Source organism: Kogia breviceps, chromosome 7 (genome assembly GCF_026419965.1).
Source record: "Kogia breviceps isolate mKogBre1 chromosome 7, mKogBre1 haplotype 1, whole genome shotgun sequence".
NCBI lineage: Eukaryota > Metazoa > Chordata > Mammalia > Artiodactyla > Physeteridae > Kogia > Kogia breviceps.
Window position 1 is genome coordinate 38,766,004 of NC_081316.1, and position 21,757 is coordinate 38,787,760.

The 21,757-nt window shown below is 50.2% G+C and overlaps 1 protein-coding gene across 6 annotated transcripts in view; it reads left to right on the forward strand.

Moving 5' to 3' along the window:
- The window catches only part of USH1C (USH1 protein network component harmonin), a 52,434-nt gene extending 30,927 nt beyond the window's left edge, over positions 1-21,507 (forward strand). For 3 of the 6 annotated variants that reach the window (XR_010841355.1, XM_059068819.2, XM_067038128.1), the window contains 6 exons: positions 13,608-13,649; positions 14,047-14,100; positions 14,418-14,517; positions 17,325-17,431; positions 18,789-18,844; positions 21,052-21,507. Coding sequence is in view for 5 of the 6 variants with exons in the window: in XM_059068819.2 (XP_058924802.1) it covers positions 13,608-13,649; positions 14,047-14,100; positions 14,418-14,517; positions 17,325-17,431; positions 18,789-18,844; positions 21,052-21,064 (372 nt within the window). In the remaining variant the exon portion in view is untranslated. Of the gene's footprint in view, positions 1-1,122; positions 1,240-1,788; positions 2,272-5,457; positions 5,578-6,598; positions 6,650-13,607; positions 13,650-14,046; positions 14,101-14,417; positions 14,518-17,324; positions 17,432-17,964; positions 18,282-18,788; positions 18,859-21,051 lie in introns of those variants that run through there. The other 3 variants (XM_067038130.1, XM_067038129.1, XM_067038127.1) reach the window with 3 other exon arrangements.
- Positions 21,508-21,757: the final 250 nt, after the last annotated feature.

Genomic DNA, 21,757 nt, shown 5'->3' on the forward strand with positions numbered 1-21,757 from the left:
CAGGCCCCCTTGCTCAGGGGCTGGCCTGTCTGCCCACACTGTAGGTCTCGGGTTAGCCTCTACACATGTGGCTAGAGATTTGAGTCTGTCCTCTACTCCCACCACCCCCAACCAGAGTATGAGCCCAAGGCTAGGCCACTCCACCCTCCGTGTGGCTGTGAGGCTGCCCTCCCTGCTCAGGGTTTGAGTCGGAGGCTAACCCTCTGTTCAGCTGTAGATCTGAAGTTAGCCTTCCACCCACCTGTCATTAGATCTGGGTCAGTTTGACACCCCCCTCCCCAACCCAGGTTATGAATCCAAGACCCGTTTTCCCCAATCTGCCTTGTGTCTGAGGGTATGGGTCTGACGCTAACCCCTTTAGGCAGGTGGGGTATCTGAGGTTATCCCCCGAGTAATCAGGCTATGAGTTTGAGTCTGTTCCCATCAACATGAGATATGTCTGAGGCTAGACCTCTTCAACCCAGGAATATATCTAAGGCTGTCCCCTTCAAGACATGGCAAAAGTAGTCCTCCAGCATAAGTAATTCCTATTTCCTAGGTAACTCCCTAGCTGTTGGAGATATTACTGGTTTCGCTTCTCTTTAATGCTTCCATGAATCAGAATGCCAAACTGATTAGATTACAAATCCAGAGAAGTCCTGAATATGTGAAGTGCATTAGATCTCTCATTAGGAGCAAATTAGCTAAAAGATTAAAGATAAAATTGAGCTTGTGCTCCTGAGGACAAGGCGGCCTGGAGGGGGGATGAAAAAGAGTACAGTTGAACTCTTGGAAGGTGCTGAGAGCCTATGAAAGGACCATACTTGGAGAATCATAAGAGCCTCAGGGTTGGTGGGGATCCTGGGGGCCAGCTAATCCCACGCAATGCAGGAGCTCCTTCTCGGATTTTGCCTACACCTGCCGTTAGCTAGCCCAACACCCTAACACCCCCTCCCCCTTATTTCTACCTCCTCTGGGGCCAGATAGAGCAAGCCTGGGGCTTTTTCTAGGTAATTGACACACCCAACGGTACACTGTGTTTTTTAAAGAAGTGCTTCTGTTCTACTGATTTGAGTGTGCCGTCCACATGTGACTCAAGTGTGCCCTCTGTCCTCTCCATTTTGCACCTGCCTTGGGTCCCAGGTATCAGAGACAGAGCGGGAAGACCTTGAGGAATCGGAAAAGATTCAGTATTGGGTGGAAAGGCTCTGTCAGACGCGCCTTGAGCAGATCTCCTCTGCTGATACTGAGATTTCAGAGGTAACAGAGCCCTTCTTTCCACATAGACCCTCCTGCTGCCTTCAGGACCACCCACCCTGGGGACAGCGGGAAGCAAGATGGCCACTGGCAAGCTTCACTATCCAGGGCTGCCAACCAGCCCACTCTCCCCTCCTCTCTTGAGGAGGGGGGCATATCTGTATTTCTGGGATTATCTCCAGAGTGACCACTAAGTCCCAGCTCATCTGAGATGATCCCGGTTAGGCCTGTTGTCCTGGCATAATTACTCAGATGTCCTTTTCACTGTCAAGTGTGTTCCAGTTTAGATGACTCTTGGTCATCTAATGGATGCTATGGTCGCCTTCTTACCACCCACATAACTCGGGGCTCCCCTGCATTTGGGCACTCCCTACTGGCCACCTCATATGGGATCAGCTGGGCACCAAGGTGGCAGAGAAGTGACACCCCCATGGTTCTGGTTTGAGGGTGGTGGGCCTTCAGCAGCAAGAGAAATAAATAGAAGAGCATTATACTCGATGTATTGTGAAGTGGGGCACTAAGCAGTTACAGAACTTCCTTGCAACCCCCCAGATGACCACAGGGCCCCCGCCTCCCCTGCCTTCTGTGTCTCCCCTGGCCCCACCCCTGAGACGCTTCGCAGGTGGGCTGCATCTCCACACCACTGACCTGGATGACATCCCCTTGGACATGTTCCACTATCCCCCCAAGACTGTTTCTGCCTTGCCTGTGATGCCCCACCCTCCGCCCTCCAACCCACCCCCCAAGGTCTCCGCGCCCCCTGTCCTTCCCTCATGCGGCCGCCTGAGTGCCTCATCCTCACCCTGGGTGCAACGCACTCCACCCCCCATTCCCATCCCTCCCCCACCATCCCTTCCTACCCAAGACCTCACTCCTACCCGCCCGCTGCCCTCGGCACTGGAAGAGGTACTAGGCAACCACCCCTCCCGCGCTGGAGAGACAGGCAATCCAGCAGAGGACTGGGAGGCAAAGAACCACAGTGGGAAGCCGGCCAACTCTCCTGTCCCTGAACGGAGCTTCCCACCCACCCCAAAGGTACTACCCTCTGTTCTGCATGCTATGCTGGGAAGCAGGAAGAGTGGGCGGGGCTGCTGTTTCCCAAGTCCTCCTCCGTTCCTGTGAATGGAGATGGGAAGAAGCATCCCCCCACCCCATTTTCCAAGAGGGAGCTCCCCAGCCTGCATGTTGTGGATGTCCTGCATGCGTGTGGTTTCTGCTGATTTTGAAGTGCTGTATTGTATGGAGAATTGCCTGTGATACTTGGGATGAGCAACATTGTATCAGTGTTGATTGCTCTCTCTTTGCTCCACTTGGCTAGTATGGGCTGGTAACATTCAATGTAGTATTTGCAAGGCTGTGTTAATGAAGAGCCAGAGCTCTATTTATATGACAGCCAGTTGTTTCTTGATATTAGCTCAGAAAGCCTTGAATATGGGGAATGAAGTCTCTGCTTAACAGGAGAAAAGGGAGATGGGAAGCAGGGGAGCAGTATTAGGCTCTGTAAATGAGGTGATAACACTGTCCAGTAATTAGGACATTACTGTGCCATTTTCTATGGCACTAGCCAACTATGTTAGCTTGAAGCATAATGCCCATAAATTTCTGGCCAGCTTCCAGCTACAGAAAAAAATGAAAATGGATAGTTCCTAGAAAGCCCCAAATTTACTACTAAAAGATTAGGGATCTTTTTCTTGGATGTCAGCAGGGAGAACAGTGATCTTTCTCAAAAAGACATATTTCTCATTAATTGTTCTTAACCCAAAGGCTAAGAGGTGATCCCCAAGGAAGAGATGGAGCTTTGATCCTTTGGAGGGAAAAACAAAATATTTCTCTGCTCCAGTAGCTGTGAGGCTAAGATTCCAGTCAGAACTACAGCAGCTTATGTCAGCTAAGAGTGGGGATTTGGGGGGAGGGTAGTCAGTAGTACTGCATCAGTTGTTTTTATTAACCTTTCCTGCATGGATTTGAGTTCCTGCATGAAGTGCAGAATAAGCATCTCGGAGCACTCAGGAGCGCTTGGGGGAAGGAATGTGGGAGTGAAGAAAGTGCCAGATGCTGACGAGGCTGCAGCTGCCAGCAGGGCACTCTCAGAGGGACTCCCGGTAGGGTCCTGAGCCCTGAGCTCTGACAGAGAGAAGTCTGTCTGTTCCAAGGATGTCTTGCCCCAGAGCCCAGGCAGCGCAGTTTGCAGGGGCTGAGTTAGCCTGGCGGAGAGGCCCACTTCCTTCTTGTGAGTGGCCCACACCAAGAGGGGCAGCAGCTTTCCCTCAACAAATTCAACTCAGTAATCAATTGAGCACCTTCCTTGTGCTTCCGTGTATGGGAGTGGGGAGCTGTGCTGAAGCAGACACAGAGGCAATTGGCATACCTATTCTCTTCAGGACTTTGCTATCTGAAGGATTAGCAGCTGACCAGGCAGGATTCAGCTCTAAAATTGGCACGGCCTAGGTGCCGTGGGAGGGATTCATTCTAATGGGAAGTTGAAGGCGCCTCTGTAGAGCTGAGCCTTGAGGGATGGTGATACATGGAGGATGGGAGAAGGGCATTGCAGCTGCAGGGGACATAACGATGACAGAAAGGAACTACCCAGGTTTGAATCCTGGCTCAGTCACTGGCTAGATGACTTTGGGCATGCGTTATTTCATCTGTCTGAACCTAGGTACCCTTGTCTGTAAAATGGGAATGCTGACGGCACCTATTTATTATGAGGATCAAATGAGTTAATACATGAATTCGTTCTAAGTTAATACTTGGGAGAGTGGCAGGCACATAGGAGGTGCTCAATAGACATTACCTATGCTCAGTGACAGATCAGGGTACAAGACAATTTGGGTGAAGACTGCGAACTTGAAATTGGAGGTAAACTGCAACCTTTTGAGTCAAGGTCAAGATTCAAAAACAGGGTCCAACTTTCTTGGATTTCTCCAGGCATCATGAAGTTCCCACTGTTAGTTCCTGATCAGAGCAGAGAGAAGGTTAAAAGCTCTCCCCACACAAGGAGCCTCTGAAGAACTGGACCCTAAATCTCTTAAGTGACATCAGAGCCAGTGTTGTCCCTGATGCAGAGGCCAGGGGTCAGCTGTTTTGGTTAGCTTCATCCTGCTCGCGTCAGCACTTTGGCCCATGCACCGCTGACCCCGCCCAACCTTCTCCTCCCTGCCTGCTACTGGCAAGTGGTCATCAGTGCTGCAGTAGGACGTGTGGACCATCACACATCTGCACAGTCAGTCCCGCCGCCAGCAGGTCTCAGGTGGTGGAGACAAACACCTGTGTCAGGTCTGCACCTGTGCCTGCCACACAGGCACCTGCCAGGGGAAGGTTTTCAGAGCCACGTGTACTCCCAGGCACTGCTCCATGCACCCACCGTAATACTGAGTCATTCGTTTACTCAGGTATCATGTTTAGTGAGCACCTACTATACGCCAGACACCGTGCTGGGCACCAGAGAACCACCGCAAAATAGGCAGCCCCGTCCCTGTCTGAGACTGTCTGGTGGAAGGACAGACAAATAAGCAGGAAACTCCCACACTACCAGGGCAGATGAGGGAAGCACAGGTGCTATGTTGAGGGGAGGGGGTGGAGAGGAAAAGCTCAATGGTCCCCAAAGGTGGTGATACCCAAGCTAACACCTGGGCAGGTAAAAAACCCTCAAGGCAAGAAAACTGGGCATTTTGGAAGCTCAAGTTAGGCAGTGTGAGAGGGCGAGGAGTGAGGGATGAGGCTGCCAAGGAAAGTAGAGGAGCTCATGGGGGTCGAGCCAAGGAGCCAGACGTGTTGCATCAGCTCTCCTGGATGCCGCGCTTACTGGTCCTCCCTCCCAAACCCCCACCTCTGTGCCCACCCACCAGGAACAGCAGATGCTGCATGCGCAGTCCAGGAACTGCAACTGTCTCCTTTGGGAGAGAGGAAGCTGGATGGCACCCGTGGCCACTGAGAGAGAGCCTTGAAAGTATCCTCTGACTGACAGTGCCCGCTGGCGCCCCCATAGCAAGCTCTGGCTCAAGTCCCTGATTCCTCAAAACCACCCAATAGTTTCTGTGGCCTCAGGACACACTGTGGCCAATGGATTCTTGTCCCTGTCCCTAGGACATCTGGCAGGGTGAACGGACCAGGGTGGCTCAGTGCATGGTGTGAATTTGCCTGTGTGTCAAAGTGCCGTGGTTGGCCTGGGCCACCCGGGCCATGACCTCACATGGGTCTCTCTTTAAACTAACCCCATAGACATTTTGCCCAAGCCCACAGCCTCCACGAGGCCCTGGCGTGTCCACCATCTCCAAACCTGTCATGGTCCACCAGGAGCCCAACTTCATCTACAGGCCAACTGTGAAATCCGAGGTCCTGGTAAGCCCCTTGGGTCCCCTCCAGGGCATCTCCGGAGGAGCAGACATGGACTGTCTCCCCTAGCGGCTACTGCCTCTAGAGCGAGGTGGGATACAAACTCACATCAGATGCCATCTTGTCACCTTCTCATTAGCCAAGAGGTGAATTCACATAGGTATAATTGGATGTTGCCACAGCCAGAGAAATGCCTGTTTCTCACTTGACCAAACAGCTTAGAGCGCCATCTAGAAGTAATAATATGGTTCCTATTGTCAGCCCTGTTTAACACTTGAGGAAACTGAGCTTAGAGAGGTTAAGTAGGTTGTCCAAGGCAGAGCCAGGACTGACAATTTACTCCAGTCTTTCAGACTCCAAAGCCCAGACTCCTACCTACTTGCCATTTTGCCAAAACCTACAGTGATTCCAGTTGCCCTGGCCTGCGCACCTAAGGCCTGTCGTGGATCACCCTCAGTTGGGGAACTGGCCAAAGCAGATCCACTTCCCTTCTCCACTTCCTGTCTCACTCCTCACTGCGGCTGGGCATGTGGGGTGTGGCCCTGAGGGGGGGGCAGGGTCTGCCCACCCCCAGTCACCCAGGGCTGAGCAAGCTGGGACTCAGGTGCACCCCCTGCAAGGGTGCCGGCCCCTGACAGGCCTCCACCCACAGTGGGAGGAGTCATGCCAGAGTTTATATTCCCCTTCCAAGGAAACCCTATCCAGTGTTAGGATGGAGTAGCTCAGATACTTATTTTGAGCTTTAGCTCTCCAAAAAGCAAAGTTCACGCTCCTGTGACAACCTGCTGATGCCTCCGCATTGTGTTTTCAGGCTGATGACAAGAGGTGGTGTCTTCTTGGCTAGGACTAGGTAGCTGCTGCATCTGGGGGCGTTGAGGGGCCCCTCACATAAATCAGGCTGCGTCTGTCTGGGGAGGGATGTTGGCCAAGCAACCCCAGGCTGGCAGGCCCAGGGTTTGGCACCAGGGGGCAGACGAGACCTATTGGTAAACATCCAGCATGGACTTTTTTTTTTTTTTTCTGGCAGCCACAGGAGATGTTGAAGAGGATGGTGGTTTATCAGACAGCGTTCCGACACGTAAAATGATACCCGTCGTGTGTCTGTGGTCCTCTCCACCACCCTCTGCCCCTCCCACTCTGACCTCTCTGGGAGTGCCTGTCAGCTTGGAGGTGGCCCCAAGCGCCATCTTCCAGGAGCCTCAGGCCAAAACTGTGTCCTGTTACCTGTGGCCAGGGGTTTGGGGGGTGCGTGTGTGCGTGTGCGTGTGTGTCTCATATCAGGTGGGGATCCTGGGCTGGTGAGACCCCATGGCCAAGCTGAGAAAGCAGCAGGGTCGCTGGGGGCTGGCCTCTTCGGCTGCTGTTTGTTCACAGAAGAGCAGCAGAGAGACCCCTCAGAGGGTCCCAGAGGCCAAGATAGGTGGTTGCTGTGGCTCTAGGAGAGGAAAAGGGGCTACCTGAGGCGTTTCCCTGCCCCTTCCCATGTCTTGCCTCCTCAAGGCAGATCACAGCTTCACCAAACCCCACTTGGCCCCAAACCACCATCAGGGAGGAAGTGGTGGCCCAGGTCCTCCATCTGCAGGGGGCGCTCCTGTGCACAGGGCCCCACAGAAGTCCTTGCTGGTCCATGAGTGGATTCAGGCAGGCAGCCACTTATCCTCCCACCTCCTGGGGCTGACATCCTCAGAGCCAGACATTGGATTGGCTCTCTCATTGCTGAGGAAAGAGGCCCCAAGATGGAGATCTTGCAGCCAACATCCTCACCAATAACCGAATATCTGACTACAGGCTGATTTGACTGCAGGCAGGGAACAAAGGGGAGGTGTCAGCTGTACAGTGAGATGGGGGAGTCTGCAAAGGAAGCTGCCCCCAACGCAGGACTGAGCAGTGACTGGTGACAGCTGTCATCTTATTAGTCATCAATTATTAGTCATCAATTTTATACACAGCAGTGTGTACATGTCAATCCCAATCACCCAATTCAGCTCACCACCATCCCCACCCACCCCGTGGCTTTCCCCCCGTGGTGTCCATACATTTGTTCTCTACATCTGTGTCTCAACTTCTGCCCTGCAAACCGGTTCATCTGTACCATTTTTCTAGGTTCCACATACATGCGTTAGTATACGATATTTGTTTTTCTCTTTCTGACTTACTTCAGTCTGTATGACAGTCTCTAGATCCATCCACGTCTCAACAGATGACTCAATTTCATTCCTTTTTATGGCTGAGTAATATTCCATTGTATATACGTACCACAACTTCTTTATCCATTCGTCTGTTGATGGGTATTTAGATTGCTTCCATGACCTGGCTATTGTAAATAGTGCTGCAATGAACATTGGGGTGCATGTGTCTTTTTGAATTATGGTTTTCTCTGGGTATATGCCCAGTAGTGGGATTGCTGGATCATATGGTAATTCTATTTTTAGTTTTTTAAAGAACCTCCATACTGTTCTCCGTAGTGGCTGTATCAATTTACATTCCCACCAACAGTGCAAGAGGGTTCCCTTTTCTCCACACCCTCTCCAGCATTTGTTGTTTGTAGATTTTCTGATGATGCCCATTCTAACTGGTGTGAGGTGATACCTCATTGTAGTTTTGATTTGCATTTCTCTAATAATTAGTGATGTTGAGCAGCTTTTCATGTGCTTCTTGGCCATCTGTATGTCTTTTTTGGAGAAATGTCTATTTAGGTCTTCTGCCTATTTTTGGATTGGGTTGTTTGTTTCTTTAATATTGAGCTGCATGAGCTGTTTATATACTTTGGAGATTAATCCTTTGTCTATTGATTCGCTTGCAAATATCTTCTCCCATTCTAAGGGTTGTCTTTTCATCTTGTTTATGGTTTCATTGCTGTGCAAAAGCTTTTAAGTTTCATTAGGTCCCATTTGTTTATTTTTGTTTTTATTTCCATTACTCTAGGAGGTGGATCAAAAAAGATCTTGCTGTGATTTATGTCAAAGGGTGTTCTTCCGATGTTTTCCTTTAAGAGTTTTATAGTGTCCGGTCTTACATTTAGGTCTTTAATCCATTTTGAGTTTATGTGTGTGTATGGTGTTAGGGAATGTTCTAATTTCATTCTTTTACATGTAGCTATCCAATTTTCCCAGCACCACTTATTAAGAGACTGTCTTTTCTCCATTGTATATCCTTGCCTCCTGTGTCATAGATTAGTTGACCATAGGTGCATGGGTTTATCTCTGGGCTTTCTATCTTGTTCCATTGATCCATGTTTCTGTTTTTGTGCCAGTACCATATTGTCTTGATTACTATAGCTTTGTAGTATAGTCTGAAGTCAGGAAGTCTGATTCCTCCAGCTACATTTTTTTCCCTCAAGACTGCTTTGGCTATTCGGGGTCTTTTGTGTCTTCATGCAAATTTTAAGATTTTTTTGTTCTAGTTCCATAAAAAATGCCATTGGTAATTTGATAGGGATTGCATTGAATCTGTAGATTGCTTTGGGTAGTATAGTCATTTTCACAATATTGATTCTTCCAATCCAAGAACATGGTATATCTCTCATCTGCTGGTATCATCTTTACTTTCATCAGTGTCTTATAGTTTTCTGCATACAGGTCTTTTGTCTCCCTAGGTAGGTTTCTTCCTAGGTATTTTATTCTTTTTGTTGCAATGGTAAATGGGAGTGTTTCCTTTATTTCTCTTTCAGATTTTTCATCATTAGTGTATAGGAATGCAAGAGATTTCTGTGCATTAATTTTGTATCCTGCAACTTTACCGAATTCATTGATTAGCTCTAGTAGTTTTCTGGTGGCATTTTTAGGATTCTGTATGTATAGTATCATGTCATCTGCAAACAGTGACAGTTTTACTTCCTCTTTTCCAATTTGTATTCCTTTTATTTATTTTTCTTCTCTTATTGCCGTGGCTAGGACTTCCAACACTATGTTGAATAATAGTGGTGAGAGTGGACGTCCTTGTCTTGTTCCTGGTCTTAGGGGACATGCTTTCAGTTTTTCACCATTGAGAATGATGTTTGCTGTGGGTTTGTCATATATGGCCTTTATTATGTTGAGGTAGGTTCCCTCTATGCCCACTTTCTGGAGATTTTTAATCATAAATGGGTGTTGAATTTTGTCAAAAGCTTTTTCTGCATCAATTGAGATGATCATATGGTTTTTCTCCTTCAGTTTGTTAATATGGTGTATCACATTGATTGATTTGTGTGTATTGAAGAATCCTTGCATCCCTGGGATAAATCCCACTTGATCATGGTGTATGATACTTTTAATGTGTGTTGGATTCTGTTTGCTAGTATTTTGTTGAGGATTTTTGCATCTATATTCATCAGTGATATTGGTGTGTAATTTTCTTTTTTTGTAGTATCTTTGTCTGGTTCTGGTTTTCAGGGTGATGGTGGCCTCATAGAATGAGTTTGGGAGTGTTCCTTCCTCTGCAGTTTTTTGGAAGAGTTTGAGAAGGATAGGTGTCAGCTCTTCTCTAATTGTTTGATAGAATTCACCTGTGAAGCCTTCTGGTCCTGGTTTCAATTTCATTACTTGTGATTGGTCTGTTCATATTTTCAATTTCTTCTTGGCTCAGTCTTGGAAGGTTATACCTTTCTAAGAATTTGTCCATTTCTTCCAGGTTGTCCATTTTGTTGGCATAGAGTTGCTTGTAGTAGTCTCTTAGGATGCTTTGTATTTCTACGGTGTCTGTTGTAACTTCTCCTTTTTCATTTCTAATTTTATTGATTTGAGTCCTCTCCCTCTTTTTCTTGATGAGTCTGGCTAATGGTTTATCAATTTTGTTTATCTTCTCAAAGAACCAGCTTTTAGTTTTATTGATCTTTGCTATTGTTTTCTTTGTTTCTATTTCATTTATTTCTGCTCTGATCGTTATGATTTCTTTCCTTCTGCTAACTTTGGGTTTTGTTTGTTCTTCTTTCTCTAGTTCCTTTAGGTGTAAGGTTAGATTGTTTATTTGAGATTTTTCTTGTTTCTTGAGGCAGGCTTGTATAGCTATAAACTTCCCTCTTAGAACTGCTTTTGCTGCATCCCATAGGTTGGATCATTGTGTTTTCATTGTCATTTGTCTCTAGATATTTTTTGATTTCCTCTTTGATTTCTTCAGTGATCTCTTGGTTTTTTAGTAATATACTGTTTAGCCTCCATGTGTTTGTGTTTTTTACCTTTTTTTCCCTGTAATTCATTTCTAATCTCATCACGTTGTGGCCAGAAAAGATGCTTGATATGATTTCAATTTTCTTAAATTTACTGAGGCTTGATTTGTGACCCAAGATGTGATCAATCCTGGAGAATGTTCCGTGTGCACTTGTGAAGAAAGTGTAATCTGCTGTTTTTGGATGGAATGTCCTATAAATATCAATTAAATCTATCTGGTCTGTTATGTCATTTAAAGCTTCTGTTTCCTTATTTATTTTCATTTTGGATGATCTGCCCATTGGTGTAAAATGGTGTGTTAATGATGAGGTGTTAAAGTCCCCCACTATTATTGTGTTACTGTCGATTTCTTCTTTTATAACTGTTAGCAGTTGCCTTATGTATTGACATGCTCCTATGTTGGGTGCATATATATTTACAATTCTTATATCTTCTTCTTGGATTGATCCCTTGATCATTATATAGTGTCCTTCCTTGTCTCTTGTAACATTCTTTATTTTAAAGTCTATTTTATCTGATATGAGTATTGCTACTCCAGCTTTCTTTTCATTTCCATTTGCATGGAATATCTTTTTCCAGCCTCTCACTTTCAGTCTCTATGTGTCCCTAAGTCTGAAGTGGGTCTCTTATAGACAGCATATATATGGGTCTTGTTTTTGTATCCACTCAGCAAGCCTGTGTCTTTTGGTTGGAGCATTTAATCCATTCACATTTAAGGTAATTATCGATATGTGTGTTCCTATTACCATTTTCTTAATTGTTTTGGGTTTGTTTTTGTAGGTCCTTTTCTTCTCTTGTGTTTCCCACTTAGAGAAGTTCCTTTAGCATTTGTTGTAGAGCTGGTTTGTGGTGCTGAATTCTCTTAGCTTTTGCTTTTCTGTAAAGCTTTTGATTTCTCCATCGAATGTGAATGAGATCCTTGCTGGGTAGAGTAATCTTGGTTGTAGGTTCTTCCCTTTTATCACTTTAAGTATATCATGCCACTCCCTTCTGGACAAGCACTGTTTCTAAATACTTTACATACTTCAATTCTTTTAATCTTTACCAGAACCTAGGAGGTAAGTGCTTTTATCACCCCCATTTTATAGATGAGAAACCAATGCAGAGAGATTAGGAATCATGCCCTTGATGGCACAGCTAGTGTCAGACCCTGGATTTGAATTTGACCCAGGAGGTCAGCCTCCATAGTTGGGCTCCTAAATCCTACACCATCCTGCCTCTCAGGATGAAATAGACATTTAAGAGTTTTGTTATTCAAGGCACAAATATGTCTCGAGGAGAGAGAGGCAGGAAGGTGAGGAATCCAAGGGCCCAGACTGGGAGTCAGACCTTCACCTCACTGCCCACTGACAGGGTGACTTGAGCATGAATGTCACCTCTCTGGGTCCCAGTGTCTCCAGCTGTTGGACGAAGGTCTGGACTCCCTCGTCAAGGGCCGATCCGTAATAGTGGCTTATAGGTCCCTAATCTAAATTCACATAAGACACAAGTCCTTGCCATCCGGCCTGTCACTGAGAGCAGATTCTCAGAGGGAAGGAGAGAGGGAGGCCTGTAGCCAGCCCTGCTCACTTTTCCAGAAGACACAGCCAGGGGTAGGCAGGTTCTCTACGTGAAAGAGAATTGACTCCACATCCTGCCTAATGACTCCCCTTGCCCATGGATTTGCTGCATCCCTTCCTCTGTCTGCTGTCCTGACACCCACACACCGACATGGGGGTGGCCTCAGAGCTGGGCCAGGCTGGAGACCCCCAGGCTTTTCGGGGTTGAGCCCGGGAGATGAAGGCGAGTGAGGAGGCAAGGCAGGCAGATGCCCAGGGATCCGTCTGCTGATATCTGGCCCCTGTCTTGAGCCCAGAGCTTGGTTGCTGCATGCTGGGCATAGAGGAGGCTGTGACCTCCCTGTGATGCCAACCACAGGCCTCAGGGGACACTTGGTGTGGCCCAGGTGACTGTATGCTGGCGGGTGACTCCATTCAGTCCAGCAAGGCTGCATGGGCACCTGTCACAGGGCTTCTCCTTTGCTCCCACCTTCCCGTGGGGACTAACTGAGGCTTTGCATGCCTGGCCCCTCAATCCATGGACCCTGGGCTCCTGCTCTCTGTGTGTGACTCCTGGGAAGACAGTGCTTTTCCAACTCTGCTCCCCCTTCTCCCTTCTCAACACCTCACTTGGTGAGAAGGGCATATTGTTGGGGATATTGTTCCCACAGCTCCCACCAAGCCAGGTCCCCGGAGCTGAGCATCCCCCTCCTCCTCCCCTGGCTAGGTTCTGGGGGGAGCCTTACCTTCTAGATGAGCCTTACATTAAGGACAGTGCAGGCGCTGGGCAAGCAGACAGCCCTCCTTTTCCTCTGGGTGCCTGATGTCCCTTCCCCACATGCCCATCATGTTGTGACTGGTTTCCCCAGGGAGCCTCTTGAGCAGTATTGTCCTTCTTTGGGGCCAGAGCACTGGGTGGAGAAAAGCTGGGCTTCACCCCCAGAGCCTGGACCTGGCCTCAGGTGGGCACTTGGAGGAACTGAGAAAGGGCCTAAAAGACCTGAAGCTGTAGGCAATGAGACCTTCAGCAAGGCTGCCCAGACCACCTAGATGTCAGCAGGTGCCCCTGTCAGCCACAGATGCCCACCCCTCTGGAACAGTGCAGGGTCCAGGGCCAGGGTCCTTCAAATGCTTCCCGTAGCTTCCTGCTTCTCCCAAGCAGGGCTGCTCTGGCTGTCAGGGCTGCCAGCCTCCTCCCCAAATCCCCCATGCAATCCACAACTGCCCCCTCACCCCGTCACTCTCTCCCCTATCTCCTAGCCATTCACCATCTTCCTCCGCCCTAAGCTTCTTTCCTGCAGTGACTCTCAAGGGCCTCTGCACTGAAGCCCTAACACCCTCCCTTTGCTTCCAGGATTTCCGGAAATACGAGGAAAGCTTTGACCCCTACTCGATGGTGAGAGATAGCTCTCCTCCCCTGGGGAGTAACCCCAGGAGTGGGGGGTGGGGGATTACAGTGTGTTTGATGCTGGTGCACTGTGGGTTCTGAGGGCCCTGGGGGTGAGGCAGGGCGTGTGAACAGCGTGCTGTGTATTTACAAGGCATGCTCTCGCCCAGTCCTCACAATAATACCAGGGAAAAACGATCTCTTTGTGTGTGCGTGTCCATGGGGCCCCCATGGGGCCTGGGACCTCCAGCTGAAGACCGATGGGGATGAGGTTGTGCAAGGTCCCCTTGACCATGTGTTCTGTGGGGCCCAACGTCCCACAGGTGCCCGGCTTTCCCTCCCACCCCTGCCCCCTCCCGCACCCTTCAGACAGGCATCCTTCACCCCCACTGTCTTTTCCCTCTAGTTCACCCCGGAGCAGATCGTAGGAAAGGATGTCCGGCTCCTGCGCATTAAGAAGGTACCCGGGCACATGGAGGTCAGGCGGGGACCATGCTTCTTTGTCCCTGCCCCCTCCCATCTTGGTCCCTTGTTTCTCCTACTCTCAAGGTGACTCCTGGGGGACCCCTCAGATCCCCACTGTCCTCTTTCCCCTTGGGAACACCCACACCCCCCGGCCCCGCTTGGCATCCATGCCCCATTTCCTCCCTGACGGCACTGCCATCGCCCCATGGCTTCTCCCGCCCTGTCTGTGGCCCCGACAAGAGGCTCCTGGGTGCCCAGGTGCCCACAACCTGTTGTCTGCTTGGCTCCAAAGGCCTGTTTTCTTCTCACCAGGAGGGAGTCTTAGACCTGGCCCTGGAAGGCGGTGTGGACTCCCCGATCGGGAAGGTGGTCGTCTCGGCTGTTTACGAGGGCGGAGCCGCTGAGCGTCACGGTGAGTGGGGACCAGCCATGCCCCGGTTTGGGGATGGTGCGATGGTTATACAAGATCCTCCAAGAAAGTAAACAGCAGCCTTCTGGGAGTGGGCTGACCATTCTCAGGAATGCCCTCCCACCTGGATCCGCCCACTCATGCATCAGTCCCACATGTTACCTGCAGGCATATGACAGTGCCAGGATCTGCAGGGACACAGCAAACCAGGCACCACTTTGCCCTCCGGGGGCTCCCCATCTAGTGGTGAAAACATCCTCAGAATTGCCAGGTGCTGACGATAACAGTGTGGTCTGCTGTGGGCTGGCAGAGGACTGAGAGGGTGGAGAGATGCTGTGGGAACCCTGAGGCCCCTAACCTATCAGAGGAAAGAGGGCTCCTCCCTACAAGGGTGATACTGAGCTGAGACTTTAAAGATAAGTTGATGCTAGCCTTGCAAAGGAGGGAAAGAGCTTTCCAGGCAGAGAGGACAGCACATGTAAAGGCAAGAGAGAAACCATCAAAACGTTACCCGTCCTTTTCATAATGATAAGAGCCAACATCTGTCAAGAACTAACCTTGTGCCAGATGTTATTCTAAGTACCTGCACATAACCTGTGTCTGAGTAATCACGTGTATTAACTCATTTAATTCTTACAATAGATACCGTTATCACTCTCATTTCACATCTTAGGAAACTGAGACACAGAAAGGTTAAGTATAATACTTGTTCAGGACCCACAGCCAGTAAGGGATGGAGGCAGGTCTTGAACCCAAGCAATTTGGTCATTCGCTTTACTGCCCAGCACAAGTGTCACCCCTGCTTGGGACCTTCTGCAGCCCTGCCCCCTCCCAGCGGGACAGGGACCCCCTCCCACCCTGTGTCTTTCCTGTGGCATGATCTTCTTGCTTTGCCTTGATCCCCTTACCAACAAAAACACCCCTGCTGATGAGTGAAGCTTTTGTGGACCCAGCACAGACTCGTGCCTCAAACGATCGACCCATTCACCTGACAGTGTCTGAAACTCCACCATTAGTGATTTCTTCTTTCAAGTCTGGGCAGCCTTTCAGTACTCCTGAGTCCTTTGTGGAGGAATAGGTGCCCTTGAAGGAGGAGCCCCTCACTTTTGCAGGCCAGAGCAGGGAATCCCGGAGTCAGATCCCTTCTCTGCAGCGCTAGGTTGGAGTCTCTCCCACAAGCCAGGGTGGTAGAATGGAGGGTGGGTGTGGGCCTGAGGCAGGAGGTAGAGTGATGGCAGTCACCTGGGCACACTGGCAGCCAGGCTTCTGTGGGTTGCTAGGGCAAGTCCAGCTCTGCCACCCAGGGCCTTGGTGACCTCGGCCCCTCACAGCCGCACTTGAGCCTTCATTTCCGCCGTAGAACAGGGGCCTGCTCAGCTAGGCAGCTGCCATGTCCACCGCTGCCCACCTGGCCAATGGGCTCCAGCTCTGTCCTCATTTCCTATGCCAGCTGAGGGAAGGGTTGATGCTGGCCCCACCTCTCTGCCATGTCTAGCAGGGAAATAGGACCAGGATGGATGGGTGGCTTCCTGGGCCCTCCCCACCTTACAAAGCCCCAGCCCAACCACTGCCTTATTGGCCCCGAAGCTGCATCTTGGGTTTATACAAAGTGAAAATGTGGAAGCTACACATTCCCCAGGCCCACTGTCCAGAGAAAACTGCTGTTTACAGTTCAGTCCCACACTACTTTGGACATACAAGCATCTGGTGAAAGTTCTCCAGGAACACATGTGTTTTAAGCCACCCTAGCCACCATCTTCAGCAACACACGTCATAATCCTGTGGACCTTCATGCCTGCAAGGCTCCTGAGTAAACTATTTCAGCATAGCACAGAATGTTCTGTGGACACCAGAACTGGGAGAAATTGCTCAAAAAAAAAAAAAAAAAAAAAAAGAAGAAAGAGTTCTGAAGTTGAAGATGTGTGTTAGATCTATTTCTCAGAGAGCCACAAGGCATATTAGCATATTCAAGGTTCTGACAAGTCCTGCAGTGAGTAGCTCTGTTTAAGCTTATAACGTCAGCTTTTCTCAAACTGCTTATTAGATCACAGGTCCGCTTATCCAGGAACACCTTCAACATCACTCGTTTATTCAAGAAATGTCTATTGAATTCCTATTTTGTGCTAGGTATTTTGTTAAGTGCTGGAGATATAGTGGTGAACTAAAAAGACAATCCCTGCCCTTATGGAGCTGACAGTCTGTTAGGAGGGACCACCAGTCAATAAATAGATATATGGTTACAAATTGTGAAAAATGTTGTGCAGAAAAAGACCAGGATACTTTAATAGAATAATAGGAAAGTTCTACCTGAGATTGAGTGGGCAGTCAGAGAAGACCTCTCAGAATTTTATCTCAGACTTGGAAGAAGAGGGAAAGAGAGCAAGGGCGAGTGCACCAGATGGAACAGCATGTGAAAGCTCTGAGGCAGGAAAGAGCTCAGTCTGCCCAGGGACCTAAAGCCGACCAGCACGGCTAGAGCACAGAGAGGGAGGACTCATAGAACTAGCTTGTGTTTCTGGTAACCTCCCTGGAAATTCTGGTCTGCTTCCCTCTGCAATCAGAGGCCCATACAAAAGCTGGGGTGGCAATCATTCATCACTGGTGTCCTGATTCTACTGAGCTGGGGTGAGGGTGTGTGGATGAGGTGGGAAGGAAGTGCCCTTTGAGCAACCTGGCCGATTGTTTCCCCTTGTGCTTTCTGAGCCCATATGTGCTTTCAGAATCCAAATCAGGCTCCTTCTGTAGCCCTACAGTCACTGCCCGTTTTCCATATACAGCCCAGTTGGTCAGTCAGCCTTATCTTCCTGCAGGTGGCATTGTGAAAGGGGATGAGATCATGGCCATCAATGGCAAGATCGTGACAGACTACACCCTGGCTGAGGCTGAGGCTGCCCTGCAGAAGGCCTGGAATCAGGGGGTAAGAACAATCCCCCTCCCTTTTTCCCTCCCTTGCCTGCCTGCCTCAAACCCTGGCCTCTGCAACCAGGCCTTACAGTCAGGGTGCCCCATCCCAGGGCCGATATCCAAGGTCCGGGTAACTCTTGGGTGACACTCACATACCCTATCCAGCCAGTGGTCTTAATCTGACAAGATAGAATTCAGAAAGTCAGTTTCCAACCTTGAATCCAAAAAACAAGTGGCACAAATAGACTCCAGAAGACCAGATGCGGCAACCCACCCAAGAAAAACTGTTAAGGTCTTCTCTAAGTACACACCAAACAGGTATCAAGAGAGTGCTTGAAAGCATTAACAGAAGTAGAGGGCCCAGAATGGAGGAGGGGCTGGTGGTAGTTTGCTCTGGCTCATTAGACACCCACCTGGGTCAGGGCCACCACATAAGGTCTCCCAGGCTGTGCACTGCACAATCCGAGGGGGTGCCCTCTTACAGACTACAGTGTGAATGGTGCTCGCTCATGTTGTGCAATGCACAACTTGTGCAACTGTATGCAGGCAGCCGAGCCTGAGGTATTAAGTTCAGTGCCGAGGATGCTGACCAGATGGGCCTGGGACCCACATGAAGGGATGTGGAGAAGAGAAGACTCACGGGTAACATGATGACTGTCTTTAACTATCTCAAGTGCTGCATTAGGGTAGAGGGAACAAGAGCTTTCTGTGATCTTGAGGGCAGAATTGGATTGGATGGAGGGAGGTCCTGAGGAGAGATTTCAGTTCAATATTAGGAGCTATTGCATGGTAGAGGGGCCTAGTGATATTTCACAAAATTTTTATTGGATATACCTAAGCCAGGGATGGACAATGATGGACAAGTTAAGGATGGCAGTGATGCCATTGAGGGGATTCAAATGTTAGGAGCAGAAAGCTAGGCCTGAAATTCCCCAATTGGCTCTGCATCAGAATGACCTAGGGACTTTGTTAAAAATACCGTTTCCCAGGACCTAACCTCAGATTTCCAGGCACCAAGTCCATGAATCTAGAATTTTAAGGAATTCCCCAAGTGATTCTGAGGTTGATGCCTGGCCAGGGTCTGCAGATCAGCATTTGGGAACTTGGTGTCATTCAAGGACCTGGCAACCCTGGCTTCTATGGTTCTGAAACCTCAGAGTCTGGAAGCTTCCCCAGACCATGGGATTGCACAGTGAGGCCCTTCCCCACCAGGAAGACCTCCAGCCCCACCTGGGCCCACCCCCCATGGGAAGAAGGCCCCAGCCGGCTGATCCTGGGCCACGGTGCCCAGACATGGGAATGGAGTGTCAGGGGCAGACATGCCACTGGCCGCTGAGGATGCCTCAGAGTCACATGGCTTCTCCCCACAGGACTGGATCGACCTTGTCGTTGCCGTCTGTCCCCCCAAGGAGTATGACGATGAGCTGTAAGTGTGTGCAGGTACCTGGCCCCCTACCTCCTCTCCCTCCTCCTCCTCCGGGATCTTGGCCACTTTCTCCCAGCCCAGCCCCAGTCCTCATCCAGCCTAATGGAATGGCCCAAGCACACAAAGTCTAGTAGTAATTGATCCTGGAAACCTCCCAGGCTAGAGCAAGCCTAGAACTAAATCACTGTTCTCAAGCACTGTTCATCTCCTACCCCATCACCAGCTAGTTTAAAGACTGTGTTTTGCTCTCTGGAGGGTCTTCCTGCTACGTAGCTGCTTTCCCTCATGCCGCCAGGACCATAGGCTTTGGCCCCATCCTGCAGGCTTTCCTTGGCCCAGTCTCTGTCTTTCTCTGCAATTCCCTGTATAGTCTGTCTCTCCCTATGTCTGTTTCATTCCTGTCTCTGTAGCTGTGTGGGTCTCTCTATCTCATTCTCTCTCTCTCCGTGTGTCCTTCCCCCACCTCCTGTCAATCTCTCTCCCATCCATCTCTCTCCCCTGCATCTCTTCCCGTCATCTCTCTCCCTCTTCTCTTACCTCTCCTTTTCTTGCCTCTCTCCACCCCTGGCTCTGAGTCCCTGCTTCTCCACCTTTGCCACGCTGCATCCATTTTCTCTCTCTCTGTCTTTCCGTCTCTGCCCCTGTCTCTCTCTGTGCCTCTGTGTGTGCCTCTTACTGTCCCCCACCCTCACTTCATCACATCACCTCCCCACCCCTGTGCTTGCCTGTCATGATGGTGCCTACCCACTCCCCCTCCCAGCAGAGGCTGAGTCCTGTGTACATCTTAGAGGAATCAAGGCCTTGTAGCAACTAATTCTGGAACCCAGGGCCTAGGCAGGACCTGAGGCAGGAGCCAAGTGAAGGGAGAGGTCCGGTGGAGCTCTGCCTGGAATAACCAAGTCCTGTTTTGTGCTTCCCGCTCTGCTCTGCGTATGTAGCTCTTCTCTTCCCTCCTCTGCAGCCGAAAGCCCCCAGCCGGTCCGAAAGCTCCTTGGAGACAATGCTCCCATGCTTAGACACGGGTTCCTCCTGCAGCTGGAGCCTGGCAACCCCCGCGGTGAATAGGCAGGCGGGCTGCAGGGCCCCGTCTGTCCACGCTGCACGTTGTGGCTGTCTGCTGCCCATGCTGTCCGCAGGTTCTTGGGACTGGTGTCTGGGCATTCGCTATCCCTGAAGTGCCACCTGGGCCTGCTGTTGGTGACGCTGGAATTCTGTTGGACTCAAAGGCCCTCCCGCTCAGGGAAGCCAAGCAGAGCCCAGTGTGCGGCATGCTTGGGACCTGGGTGTCCTGACTCACCACAGCCCTTGGAATCTGCCTTGGAATCCCACATAGCACCCCAATGAGCAGGATAGAGCAGTGAGTGCCATTCTAGGTTGGGCACAGGCAGTGCCTCAAACCAGGCACGATGGTCTGGGAGAACCCAAAGGAAGCACAGCCTGGGTTTCCCCTTCCCTGTCAGCCCCACCCTCTGGGACCTCCACAAAGCCGCCATGCTTGGCCAGAGCCAGGGCAATTAGGAGGCAATTAAAGCTGGTCCAGAGAACCAGGACTGGCCTGTCAGAGTTGTCCGTGTCCTGTTGTGACCTGCTGTGGCTGAGCCCTGCTCAGACCAAACTGTCCTCTGTGCCTTCTCTCTCCATTGACTCTGGACTCTATCTGTGGGACACAGTGGAGGCCAGCTTTGGGATGTATTTTCTGCCCTGTGACAGGGCTGTGCCCATGGACAGAGCTGGTAGGTGGCCGTGAAACTGGTGTTTGGTGTGGCCTAAAGCCCAGAGCTGGCAGCATCTGGGGCAGACCCAAGCCTGGACATGTTGACTTTTCTGTTGCAAGTTTCTCAAAATATTAGGGCCTCATGCTCCCAAGACAGTTGGCCTCAACTGAGGCCGTGGCTTCTGGCTTCTGGGATGGGCCCTTTGTTTTCTATCACTTGTCATCTGCTCTGTGAGGGACCTCAGTGCCTTTGCCTTCTGGTCCCCTCCTACCTCATCCCAGGTGTCCCTTCTGCACCCTCCCTGGCCTCCTGTGTGCTGTGGCTATGGCTGGGGTGTGGCTGCTTGGGGCCTGCACCAAGAGGGGCATCCAGAGGTCGACAAGGCCATGTGCCTCCAAGGGGCAGGATGTGCTCCCTTTCGTCGGCCTTGCCCTCGGCTGAGTGCGCACCCACAAGACCTGCACCCTCCTGCTTTGTTCCTCTTCTCCACAGGACCTTCTTCTGAAGTTCAGAGGAGAAACCAAACCCACCCGTAGAAGCCAGTGAGCTCTGGACCCACCCTCCTGGACACCATGCCTGGAGCCAGCTGAGCCACCGCAGCCTGCAGACACCCTGGAAACCCACAGCCAGCACCCAGGGATTGCAGACTCCCTCTGGCCCTGAAGTAGGGCTGCATAGGAACACTTTGGGCCACCCCTCTGAAGTCCAGCATGGAGGGAGGGAGCAGCTAACCGTTCTGAAGAGGCCCCTGTGATCTAGACTCTCCTGTCATTCCTCTGGCTTTGTGAATCTGGGAGACTTCTCCCTTGAACTCTGCTAGGACCTGACTCTTGGGTCTATCCCTCTCCAACCCTCTCCTCTCTCTCCTGCTCTCATTGCTGCTAAGATTGATGCCACAATCTTACTCTGAACTCATTAATAAAATAAACAGACTTCTTTTCCAGCTTATGGGAGTGAGTGTGGATTTGGGCAGCAGATTCAAGGCTGTCAAATTCAAAATCGTGAAGTTTTGGCCCCTATTCAAGAGTGAGAAACAGATCTGGGATCTGGGAGTGACACGAAGGACATGCTCAAACAGCCAGGGGCTGCCTTGGAGCAGGGGGCTAGGGCAGCAGGAGACAGGCTGGGCTATTCAGTGTCTTCTCAGCAGAAGGACATGAAGCAAAAAATGAAGTCCATGTGGCAGGGACTTTACTCA